This window comes from Anguilla rostrata, chromosome 8, assembly GCF_018555375.3.
Source record: "Anguilla rostrata isolate EN2019 chromosome 8, ASM1855537v3, whole genome shotgun sequence".
Taxonomy (NCBI): domain Eukaryota; kingdom Metazoa; phylum Chordata; class Actinopteri; order Anguilliformes; family Anguillidae; genus Anguilla; species Anguilla rostrata.
In genome coordinates this window covers 31,233,981-31,246,024 of record NC_057940.1, presented here as the reverse complement: position 1 = coordinate 31,246,024, position 12,044 = coordinate 31,233,981, and the positions used below count along the sequence as shown (strand labels likewise).

General features: G+C 42.7%; 1 protein-coding gene across 4 annotated transcripts in view; it reads right to left on the bottom strand.

Moving 5' to 3' along the window:
• Nucleotides 1–12,044, bottom strand: part of col16a1 (collagen, type XVI, alpha 1) — a 68,482-nt gene that overhangs the window by 4,253 nt on the left and 52,185 nt on the right. For all 4 annotated transcript variants that reach the window (XM_064347672.1, XM_064347675.1, XM_064347674.1 and 1 more), the window contains 21 exons: nucleotides 11,245–11,319; nucleotides 10,853–10,897; nucleotides 10,055–10,099; nucleotides 7,663–7,716; nucleotides 7,172–7,225; nucleotides 6,858–6,911; nucleotides 6,503–6,547; nucleotides 6,191–6,244; nucleotides 5,697–5,732; nucleotides 5,527–5,589; nucleotides 5,237–5,308; nucleotides 4,991–5,044; nucleotides 4,856–4,900; nucleotides 4,691–4,735; nucleotides 4,427–4,480; nucleotides 4,225–4,278; nucleotides 4,049–4,099; nucleotides 3,870–3,959; nucleotides 3,482–3,517; nucleotides 2,862–2,906; nucleotides 2,408–2,602 (listed from right to left, as the gene is read on the bottom strand). In XM_064347672.1, the coding sequence (XP_064203742.1) occupies nucleotides 2,408–2,602; nucleotides 2,862–2,906; nucleotides 3,482–3,517; nucleotides 3,870–3,959; nucleotides 4,049–4,099; nucleotides 4,225–4,278; nucleotides 4,427–4,480; nucleotides 4,691–4,735; nucleotides 4,856–4,900; nucleotides 4,991–5,044; nucleotides 5,237–5,308; nucleotides 5,527–5,589; nucleotides 5,697–5,732; nucleotides 6,191–6,244; nucleotides 6,503–6,547; nucleotides 6,858–6,911; nucleotides 7,172–7,225; nucleotides 7,663–7,716; nucleotides 10,055–10,099; nucleotides 10,853–10,897; nucleotides 11,245–11,319 (1,266 nt within the window). The remainder of the gene's footprint in view (nucleotides 1–2,407; nucleotides 2,603–2,861; nucleotides 2,907–3,481; nucleotides 3,518–3,869; nucleotides 3,960–4,048; nucleotides 4,100–4,224; nucleotides 4,279–4,426; nucleotides 4,481–4,690; nucleotides 4,736–4,855; nucleotides 4,901–4,990; nucleotides 5,045–5,236; nucleotides 5,309–5,526; nucleotides 5,590–5,696; nucleotides 5,733–6,190; nucleotides 6,245–6,502; nucleotides 6,548–6,857; nucleotides 6,912–7,171; nucleotides 7,226–7,662; nucleotides 7,717–10,054; nucleotides 10,100–10,852; nucleotides 10,898–11,244; nucleotides 11,320–12,044) is intronic.

The following is a 12,044-nucleotide window of genomic DNA, read 5'->3' as shown; positions in this document are numbered from 1 at the left end:
ACCTCACAGAGAGCAACCCTGAGCTTCTCATTGTTCTGAAAAAGAGCTTTAAACTCAGTTGAAGCCATTCATAAATGCATGGGTTTGTAATAGAACACACCATCACATCTCAGCTCATTTTCCGTGTGTCCTCAGTGAGAATTTCTTTTTTTGTTCTTAATCTCTATTTTATTCATTTTCTGTTTTCTTGAAATAATATATATCGTTATCCTTAAAGTAATAATCTCGAAGATTTTCATTAAGATAAATGTCTGTTAAGTCACTGTCTATCGCTGAATTAGGTAACACAATGGTGATTGAGCCTATTATTATATTAATTAATATTATTATTATTATTATAATTTATGATTAAAGAACTGGGTGTCTGTGGCGACATTCCCGGGAAAAAAATCACAAGCGGCGTGTAGATAGTGACGCGTTTTCCATCACCCATCAGTGGTTGGTCCGCCAGAGAGGGTAGGCGGAGCTAACGCAACAGGCTTGCTCTTCAGCTCACTTGTGTGTGAGCGGCGTACTATTTTTTCCGGTGTCTGCATGCGTTAAAGGTGGGGGGGTTATGGAACCCTAATAGGTTTTTGTGTAACATGAGAGGTCATATTATTTGTTGATGTAGATTTCGTATTACATTTGATGACAATGTAACGTTACTATATTACATAGCTATTTGCACAGCTAACGCTAGCTACCGGACCATGTCAATAAAGGCAACATTAGTTTAGACAAAGTTGCGCACAGTATCCATCTCTCATATCAAGTAACGTTGCGTTAGCTAGCTAGCTAATGTAATTAACACAATCTAATGTCAGCTAACAATTAGAAAAAACGCTAGCTAACGCTACCGACCGGTACCGACCTCGCAAACCGTCTCTCAAATGCAATGCTACCTTGTTGCAGCGTTGCAATGTAGCTAACTAAAGGCCAGTTCAGATCAATGATTCGCAACGAGACTGGATGCAACTTGCAAAATTCCAAGACGTCTGATTGTAAACGTTCTAAAACTGCACTTGGCGATTTGACGAGGTGGGTCTTTTGAGACCCTAGGCAACGGCTTCAGAGGCTCTGCAACTAACCAGTTCACACTGCTGCAATTTTCTCTGCAACATTCTAAAACCGTTTCGCCTCGTTGCGAATCATTGATCTTAACTGGCCTTAACGTTACTGTTATTTACATTGCCATCAAGTTCATCAATATATAAGCCGGGCTATAGGTGGAGCAGAGCCGGGTCTGATTTCTGTGTAAAGATGTCAAGCCGGAGAGAACTAAATAAAATAATACAGCAGTATGGATTAGCGTTGTTATTATTTTATTACGCTTCCTCATATGTTCCTTCAGCCTTGATGCCCTTTTTTGATGAAATCTCCTTTGTTTTAGTTTTAGTCTTCTTATTCTGATTGCTAATTTAACACCCAGCTCAGCTTTATTCTAGAACAGTTTAGCTAGCAAAACCAGAAACAATTGTTTCAGAAATATCACACAACAATCATTCACGATGATGCACGAGATACATAATTGCACGAGCCACAGCGAAACCCGCAAATTCTTCTCTGCACTGTAAAGATGTTCATACTGAGCAAAAGGTGGATAAAGAACATTTGTGGAAATTGATCATCACTAATTCTACCCCAGGTCTTCTACAGCATTTTAAGCCGGCTCAGCAGTGTAAAGACAGCTTAAGTTAGCCTAATGTTAGACAATGAATGAGTATGTACATAACGTTACTTGTATAACAACCATTTTTTATTCAGTAAATAATAAGTGTAATAGTTGGCGTGGCCCAGGTGCCAACTGACTGACGTCACACAGGCGACACTGGTTGGATCCGGTTGGATCTATGGGAAGTGAGGTCCAAAAACACACCTGCAATTACCGCTTCTCGCCATTGGTACCGCCAGAGAGAAAGAAAACTGAAAACTTTTTACATTGTAACTTTAAGTAATCTTAAATAAGATACATAAATGTACTTTATGTTTTCAATTATAGCTGATTTCAGAAACACATTTATGTAAATTAATTTGTAAATTGGTATAATTGGTAAAGAAACTTTTTTTTTTTTTACTTTTCCTTCTTTCAAAAAAAAAGTAAAGATACATTTTTGTATTTTTGTAAACCTCAAAAAATGATGTTAAAATCTGTGGAATTGGAAAACCGTTGCACCCCTATTATTAGCAATATCAATTAACCTATTTTAAAAGCACAAACAAAAAACATTCATACACACTGATTTTAAAATAAATGTGACATTCAGTTTCAAACCAGTTTCTACATGATTTACATTTGAAACTGCGCACACCCACACAACTTTCACACAGAGTGGATGTGTCCATACAATTTGCTCGGTGGGAGTAATTTTATGCAGCATTACACCATCCTCGGTAAGAGCCTGATTAGAGAGAGAGCCACACTCACATCATTCCCAGGTGTTCCTGGCGATCCCGGGGATCCGGACTGGCCAGGCAGTCCTGCGGGCCCTCTCTCCCCACGGGGCCCGGCTGGCCCCATCATTCCCACGCCCGAGTCCTTTGAGGAGTACCCGCCGCCCGGAGGGCCAGGGCGTCCGCGCTCCCCTGGGGAGCCCCTCTGTCCCGGGGCCCCTGCCTCGCCCTGCACGTGAACAACACTTTCACCACACCTTCAACCACGACGTGCTGTTGTGTATCCTATCATCCGAGGCTGTGACACCTGGCTGTTCTCACTGCAGTACTCAGTTCCTTTAGAGCACATAACCAATCTGGGATCGCCATGTTACCTCTTACACTTTGTTTTCAAGGTCCACATCTTGAAGGAGTGCCCAAAATGTCTGAATGGCACAACTGGTGTTACTCTTAGATCGGACGAACGAAGGGCACCTGGTGCCACTTACCTTCTGTCCTGCCTGCCCACTGTCTCCAGGCAGCCCAGCGGCTCCCTATACACAAACAGACAGACAGCAAGAAAGAGACAGATGGAAAGAGAGACAACGGTGGGAGACAGAGGGATTGGGGAGGAGGGGAATGAGATTGATCAGAGAGAGAGGGGGGAGAAGAGAGAGAGAGAGAGAGAGAGAGAGAGAGAGAGATTCATTATGTGGGTGTATTGTACACAGTGGTACTAGCAGAAAGCAGAATTACACACTATATTTTTCTGGTTCTTGGAGTCGGTTTGGTTCAGCATCAGCATTCATTCACAGCTGCCCATGCCAGTCCGTCATTCACATATTACCTCTTGCTGAGATGTTATTAATCCATTTGCTAATAACAGAAGGTCTCAAAATAAGCATCAACTGTAATTTGTCAGGCATCAACTGATAATTTGTCCTCGCTTTTCACCTGTTACAAAAAACATCAGTGCCTTTAATCTTGGCTGGTGTGTGGGGTCGGGGGGGGGGCTGACAGTACTGAGCTAGCAGTGCGGGGTGGGCACTATGTGAAGCCGGACCTCCACTCCTGGCAGGGATACACACATAACCATTCATCCCCACGCCCAGACGAGACTGATACTCACATCTTTCCCCGGGGCTCCATCCGTGCCTGGTTCTCCCTAGAAGACAGAGGAGAGAGTTCACCCTCGTGCGCTTTATCACCTCCCACATGCTGTGCAGCTGCTCAGGAGACTTCCCAGTGTCACCACAGCTCAGGACTACGATTACTGCGCCGTCTACATGAAGGCAGAGCTACAACGTGCCCACAGGAGAATGCTGAACCCTATACGCATCACTGATTATGTTCCACTAAATACGGTGCCCATTTGTGGTCTAGTAGTACTGTGTATGGTCCTGTGAATCTCCCATGACACAAGGCCAAACCAGAAGTAAATGTGATCCTGTGGCCCTCTCTAATGTGGTACAGCCGCATGCGGCCTGCTGAATAGGATTTCAGGTTAGGGGACTGACCAGTGGTCCTGGGTGCCCTGGAGCCCCAGGTAGGCCGGCCATCCCCGGCAGTCCTCTGTCTCCAGCCTGACCCTTGTCCCCCTTCACGCCCTACGGACAAACAGGCAGACCGCCGATTAGCAGGAGTCACACAGGCCAGCCTCGCTCACGGCAGTTGTGCGCCGGCAGCTACTTCTTACCACTCCCGGAGGTCCCGCAGGGCCTGGAGACCCAGGAGGTCCTGTAGCGCCCTAAAGCAAAAAGACAAAAATGCATTTACAGTGACCAAGACAATGTTAACACTGAGCTATTGTGTGCATGTTGGTATGGATGGAGATGCCAAACACATAGATACTGAGGCAGACACTGTACTCACAAGGTGTCCTGGGGGCCCAGGTCGGCCCTGAGGCCCAGGGGTACCAGGGTCTCCCTAAAAACATTGGTCAGAGAGTGAGTGAGGTCAAGTAATCAGGAGAGCAAGAGTCCTATCCCAGAGCAGATTCAGGGTCCCTGCCCAATGGTGCAACATGTCCACGGCCCAATATCCAATCAAAATGCAGAAGTGAACAAGAACTTACATCCATTCCAGGTCGGCCGATCTTCCCTTGTGGGCCCTGAGGACCAATATCTCCCTAGAGGGGTTGGGGGGGGGGGTGTGGAACAAAAAGATGGACCATTTGACTGCAAGTACTTTATCAATATAAAGATTATTATGGAGTATGATTTAGAATATTGCTACAACACAGATCTGAATGCCACATCTGCATTCTGTGTATGTGTGTATTCTATTTACGTTGTTTAAATTTGTGATTGAACTCAAGCAGTTTGGTTGATTGACTAACCTTCTGTCCGGGGAAGCCAACGTGTCCTGATTTTCCTTTGAAACCCTAAGGAGACAGTACGACAGCATTATTCACACAAAAGCACTGCTGAGTCAGATCAGAAGGTGGCACATATAGTGGGCATGTGCGCTCAGATGAAGCTGAACAGGGGTGAGGTCTGCATACCGGGATTCCTCTGGGTCCGGCTGGGCCTGGTGGACCAAGTTCTCCCTAGAAGAGAAGATGTGTGAGAACAGGTCTGCTCCATATTAGTAACAGAAAGAATGATCGCTGTACGTTTTCACCAGGCACTGTTCTTACCCGGAGTCCTGGCTTTCCATCTTTTCCATCCAATCCCTCCATCCCAGGAGGTCCCTGCGCACACACACACACACACACACACGTGAAAATAAATACATATTTGAACTCCAATAACAATAATAAGTGTTCCAACGGAAAACACGGCCCAAATCATCCAGAATCTTTCCAAAAGAATCAACCATTACTGCAAAAAATTACCCCTGAAGAAATGACTCCAGGACAATTCTTTTGAGGCTCAACTCTTACCGGCATGCCAGGAGAACCAGGCGATCCGGGGGGTCCCGTGGGCCCCTGGGAGCCCCGCTGGCCCTCAGTGCCCTAGAGCAGGACAGAGACAAAGCAGAAACACTCCCAGCTCATTCAGACGTAACACAAAGGCAACAAATCAGCGATGGACTTCAGCACTTGACATGAATGTGGCAACCAAAGCACATAAGAGTATACTCTGCACTGTCCATCAATCTTTGTATTTTATCTACTGCTAGTGCACTTTCAGTGTTTAAGCAGACAAGCAGATGGGTATGGGGTGGACTTACCTTCTCAGCTTTCGGTCCTGGGGGCCCCGGGGAGCCTGCCTTGCCTGGGAAACCAGGGGGACCCTGTAAACACATCCCACTAATTACACAACCCAGGAAACAACAAAGACTGCGAGAGACACCAGCGGCAATGCCACAGATGGAAGACGAACTTGTCTTTGATTACTCACTTGTTGTCCTGGAAATCCTGGTTGTCCTTGGAAACCCTAAATGCACAAGATGACATGTTGCACGTCAAAAGCACCCTGCTTTGCAACAGCAGGGAGAAATGATATCAAAGCACCAGAGGAAGAAAGAGACAAGCAATCGTGCCCCTTCTGGGATTCACAGGTGTGCATGTGTGTGATGTTACATCAGCCACATCTTCACATATTCCGCTTGCCAATGTACGCTTCAGAGCGCTTTGAGGTTACTGTGAACAGTGTTCTACTGAATAATTAAGCTTTGGTTGGGGAACGAGAAATTAAATATATACAGATACAGTAGCGCGTTCAGTCCAATGGTATTAAATTAAGTGTATGGCAACAACTAGAAGTAAAAGTCACTCTATATAGTATGTTATAGTTATATGTTATGCAGACTAAAAAAGGCTTCAACCAATTATAGTTTGACCGACAGAATTTTTCATTTCAATCTAACTTGCAAATAGTCAGACTCCTCATACCTGTTCACCCTTTGGTCCAGCGGGTCCTGACAAGCCTATTTCACCTTTGGAACCCTGGGTACAGATGAAGCAATGTTTTTAACCAGGAACTCTTGAACAACACCAGAGTGGGGGCAGGGAAATAGGACACATTGATGGCTGTGTGACGCCTACAGAAAGTATATAATGCATTCCCACTGAGGAAGGTTTGCACTGAAATAGAATATGGATAATGACTGCAGAGACTGAGTTCTTTAGCTTACCAAGGCAATTATCCTGCATGTAATACTGAGAATGTGATTGTATGGAATGCAAGCAGAAATGCACACTCACTGCCGCGCCTGGAGAACCCTGATATCCAGGGGTGCCCGGAGGTCCCTGCAGATCAAAGAGTGAGAAAAAGTGAAGTTCCATAGATTGGACAGTTATCATCAGCATAATGACTGCATACACACACAGACACACACCTACACTAATGCAACAAAAACAGCATAAACGTCCTCCAGAAACAATACACTGACATTGGGATGGCAGCGACAAACCATTAACTTAAAATAGAAAAGATGCCAATTTGTAACATTACTATTACTAGAACTGCAGCACAACATATTATCATGGAACCCTTTGCAGTCAAATTCCAAACTTTGTGGCACATCTGGTTCTGTGGTTCTGTGAATGTGGCCCTTACCGATTCTCCTTTCAGCCCAGCACCACCCGGATGACCTCTCTCACCCTTAAGGCCCTGTCAGAGGGAATCAACCCAACAATCAATTATCCAATCAGTCAATCAATCAAACAATTCATCAACCAATACATTGGTCAATCAGTAAATAGTGAATCAACTGTCCAACACTCACATCAATGCATCCTAACCTATTCACTCATCTTCCTTCGTTCAAATGTTGGAAAACATCAAAGACAATCAGACAGCGAAGGAATTTTGAAGTCAAACAGTAGTGTATCATATGGCATAGAAGAAAACAGGAAGTGGCAGGTTCTCACAGGAAGTCCGGGGGGTCCCATAGATCCAGGGTATCCAGGAGTTCCTGGAGGACCCTAGAAAAGAAACATTGTGAGACTAGGTCAAATCACAGACAAAATGTGATATACATATAATATAAACAGGCTTAACAGATTCTTGCTTTTTACTTGATTTCTGACTATAAAAGCAAATCAATAAATAAATGTAAATTGCTTTCTACGAGAAATGTACAATTTAATTAGGAGATGTACTGCTCACATCAATGTTTACAGTGGTAATGGTGTCAATGGTGTGAATATGGTGTCATTATACAGAATGATTATGAATGGATGGATGGTTTATTGACTCTGATTAAAATAATGGATTGACATATCATTTGCTTATAAATTCACCAATTTATAAGAAAATATGGCAGCAATAATTCACTGTGAATAAAATTAAAAGAGACCCATAGTGTCATATAATAAACAATCTCTCTTGACAATGTTAAGGATGGATAAACGTAACTTACACTTTCCCCCTTCAACCCTGGTGGTCCAGGCTGCCCCCTCTCCCCCGGTTGACCCTTGTGAGAGAGGGAGAAGGGGAGCGAGAAAGAGAGAAAGAGAGCAAGAGAGTGTGAGAGAGAGAGAGGGGGAGAGAAAGGGAGTGGAGAGAGAGAGAGAGAGAGAGAGAGGGAGACAGACAGAGTGTATTAATGTTGTGTGGTGAGTCAACAGCCAGATCACTCATCTGGTCTGTATCTGATTACCTCGCTACCCTTGTTCTTCTCGAGGCTGTTTTGAGTCTGATCTGGGCTGCCGCAGACGTTATCTCCCGAGTGTGAAAAGGTGAGACAGCAATGCACCCTGGAGTACACTCATCACTGTGCTATTGTTTGCGAGAGAACAGCTATGCCACATATCGACACCTTCTGGTAATTGACTTCCTCGGTGGAGGAGGATTTTAAGGTAAACTATCGATTCCCCATCCCCTCGTCCGTATTCACAGTAAATAAACACAGGATGCAGTTACAGATATTACCTCTATCATCTCGGGATGAAAAAAAAACACTGCAATCATCTATTCAATATAAATGATTAAAATAACACCACATGCTGTGATTGCAACACACAAACACAAACTCAATGTAATTAGTATCTTTCCCAGTAAAAATCAATTAGATTATTAAATATCACTTCATCATAATCCTCGCATTTATGAGCCATCTTTGTGAAATCAATGTGTCTCCATTTAAGGATGCTTTTAAAATACACACTAACAAAATCACTGTTGTAGAGACATACCATTTGCTAATCAGAAATCACAAATAATATACAATGAAATGTAATCTGCACTTCAGGTATGTCTTTATGTCTTTTATAGCACCTACTGTTATATGAGAAAACAAAACGCAGTGAAAAGTTTTTGTTTGGAACTACTATAAAAAATGATTTAACATCCTTGTAAATGCGTTTGATTAGTACACCCTGCTAAGCCCATTGTCTGGGATTCACTTTAAAATATACATCGACTTTTTACAAACAGCTTAAAATCAATCTAAAAGTCCAATTAGAAAGCTGTATAAAGAGACAATTATGTAGAACGTGAACTAATTCTTTTTCACAATGTCTCCAGAAATGCCCTTCAATATATTCATGCTCAAAGGTTAACACAAAGATACATAAAGCTCCCCCAACCCCCCACACACACACGCACATGCATGCACACAAACACACACATGCATGCACACCCACACACACACACACACTCATTTCTTATATCCACAGTTTACAGGCTGGCTACTGGGTTACTTTCATTGTGAAAATTATTGACATTAGTATTGAATTTTTTCATGCATGTTTGGCACAGATTCTCTCATTGTATGAGTTTATTGACTGAAGCAATGCTTCAGATGGGTTGTATATCATGGTAATTATAGGATCAATGCTAAATTTCAGCTGAGAAGATTCCGTTGATCTGACAGTCGTATGTTGTGATTCTATTAGGCTATGGAAAATGAAACGAAACAAAATATATACATAGATTAAGCAGTCAGATTCAAAATGAAAGAACAAGACCAATGCTGTGCATCAAGCGTAAACTGCAGCCAATTTCAAAATAATCCATACAAAGTCGTTGTGAAGTTATTACTGGATCAAAATCTGCTGAAAGTGTGAATTAATGGCAGCAAGGTAGATTTTGTCCGCGCAGCAAATTAAACATTCTCTGTCACTTTGATAAATGCAAAGGAATAATATAATTGGTTGGCAAATGGATTCATTTCTTGCCGAGAAAGGTTTTTCATTAAAGGAGGCAGTAAGACGAAGATTGCAGAGACAAGTTTCTGCCTTTCGTAATGTGTCTAACTGGCTAGTTGGGGAAAAAAAATAATAATACAATTTTCAGAAAAATATGACTCCTTAATGATTCAGAGTGAGACAGTGGCATGCTGACAGTAAAAACTCCTGGTTACGCTTTACGCGCAGATAACCTGTAATATCCTAACACGCGATTTCCTGCCAATTTTTTTTTTGCAAGATTATCACAATTTGAAAATCCGTGAATGTGAAGGTCACCTATCAGCTCTCAGACACTGGTTCCATCGCAATTTTATCAACGAGGGCCAAAACGCTGGGAGAATTGCTTGGTAGTGTTTTTTCAGGGCACATTCATTGTACATAATGAGCAGATTTGCTCTGAAACACAGTAATCTGTTGTTGCAGTGAAGGAGCTTTCTGACTATGGCGATACTGATGTGTATTAATATTCATTACATTCAGTAAATACCAGACTAGAGTTGATAATACAGTATAGCAGATATGTATGGATATGCTTTGGGTATGTCATCTTTGATTAAGGGCATCTACCAATAGCATTGCTATTTTGTATTATTAAATCGTTATTAGTAAGTAGAGACTTACAGCTAATCCAGGTGGGCCTGCAGGACCTGGAAACCCAGGAGGACCCTGCGAAATGAAGCAGGCAGTGTGAGGGACAGCCCAGAAATCAGAAATACCAGCAGGGGGCAATAGCAATAACCAAACAACATCCAGGAACTGTCTGCATTTGCCCTTTTATATGTAAAGGTGTGACAGTAGGAACATAATAAAACAAGACAGCCAACTGTACTAAACAATATAAATTATATTTTTACACAATATAATACATATGCAAGTACATTTGGAAGGACTCAAGTAATTTTGGAAAAACTCCTCTTGAAAATTTACATCAAAATATATCACATCAAGCAACAGACAGTACAATAGTTCTGAATCATTACACTAGAGGGCTCTATGGCTTCACTCAAAGTGTTTTTTTCCCGCCACAGTCCCTCTACTGATCCATGCTAATTGAAAACACTGATCAGGGGAAAAAACAGCTGATATAATCTAATTATAACCAGCAAACAAACCAACCAACCATATGGCCAAATATGGTAAAGCAGAATGTCTAACCTGTGCTCAACTTCAGCAACTCAGAAAGCATTTTCATTTACATAATGGTGTAGAGCACCATGCAGTTGGCATTCAGTATTGAAGACAGTTATATAAATCTGGGGTAGATAAGTGTTGAACTTTTCAAGGCCTCAACAAGAATTATGCTCCGGAAAATACTATATTCTGTGGTCATTTTATTTGAAGGTTAACAGCTTTCTTATTTGTAAACATGTAACCCTATTTAAGAACATTTGAACCCTTGAAGATTTCTGAACAACTTACTATGCTTCCAGGAGAGCCAGCAAATCCCCTTTGACCTGGAGGACCCTAAAGGAAAGAACACATGGCACTTCCTGTTAGAGAGGAGGCGGAGCTACCAGCAGGATTACAGCCAACCACAGCTTAATAAATGAGATAAAGCAGTGTTCCACTGGTTGCTGTGCAGAATGCAGAGAACCCTCAGAGGGGAAGGGACCATGCTGGGAACACTGCTGGATTTCTCTGCTTCTACAGTGTAAAATAACACTCAGATGGCAAACCATCTAGAAAGAAACCAGCTCTTTCCAAAAAAGCCAGGGGGTACAAGAGATGTAAGAAGGCATCCCAGGCCAGGTCACCCTGAGGATACGCACATGCAGCTCCCACATGCAGTTCTCAAGCTTTCCAGGCCTCACCTGCTCGCCTTTGAGTCCTGGTTCACCCGGGCTCCCTGGTAACCCTGGCACACCATGCCCAGCACTGTCAGCACTCTAAAACGCAGGGGTGACAAGGATATAACATTACTGCATTAAATCTGAAGCAGCAGGTAGCAGGCAGCGATTACGAACAATTTAAACAACAGGCAGGTCTGGCATAGAGCCGAGAAACGAAAAAGGTTCCGAGTCAGTGAATGCATCACATTTTAAGAGCTGGAAGTAAGGCACAAAATCAAACACAGCCCCAAAATCCCCTGATCCTGAATATACTTTGGGGATTTGGAACTACAGAACACACTCAGGAGCATTAAACAACATGGAAACTGGGTCAGTCAACCAGTCTTTTTAAATTGTGAAAATCCTGCAACTGTGCTTAGGACAAATTATTTGAAGCACAATGTGCTTTGGTCTCGGAATGTTCTACAAAAACAACTCAAGTGACAATTACTTTGAATGTCTGATAATGACTTATTATGCCTCTGTAAGACATACTGTATTACAGCAATACATTCTTTTAATATGCAAATATGACATTCTTTTCCCATCTCTTTTTATGTTTTCTTTGAACTATTGCAGAGTTGTACTAGCTCTGACACTGCAGTGTATTGTCTATGAAGGCGGAACCTATGCCATGTCTGTGCTTTAAGCCAGGTCTGACATGGACAAAATATTCTGAACCTTGGTGGGGCCGGATAAAAGATGTTGGTGGTTTGGTTGGGTGACTGAGCTGCTGGGAGGAAGTAAAGCCTGCTGACAGCCTGGTGTGCAACAACCTGGGG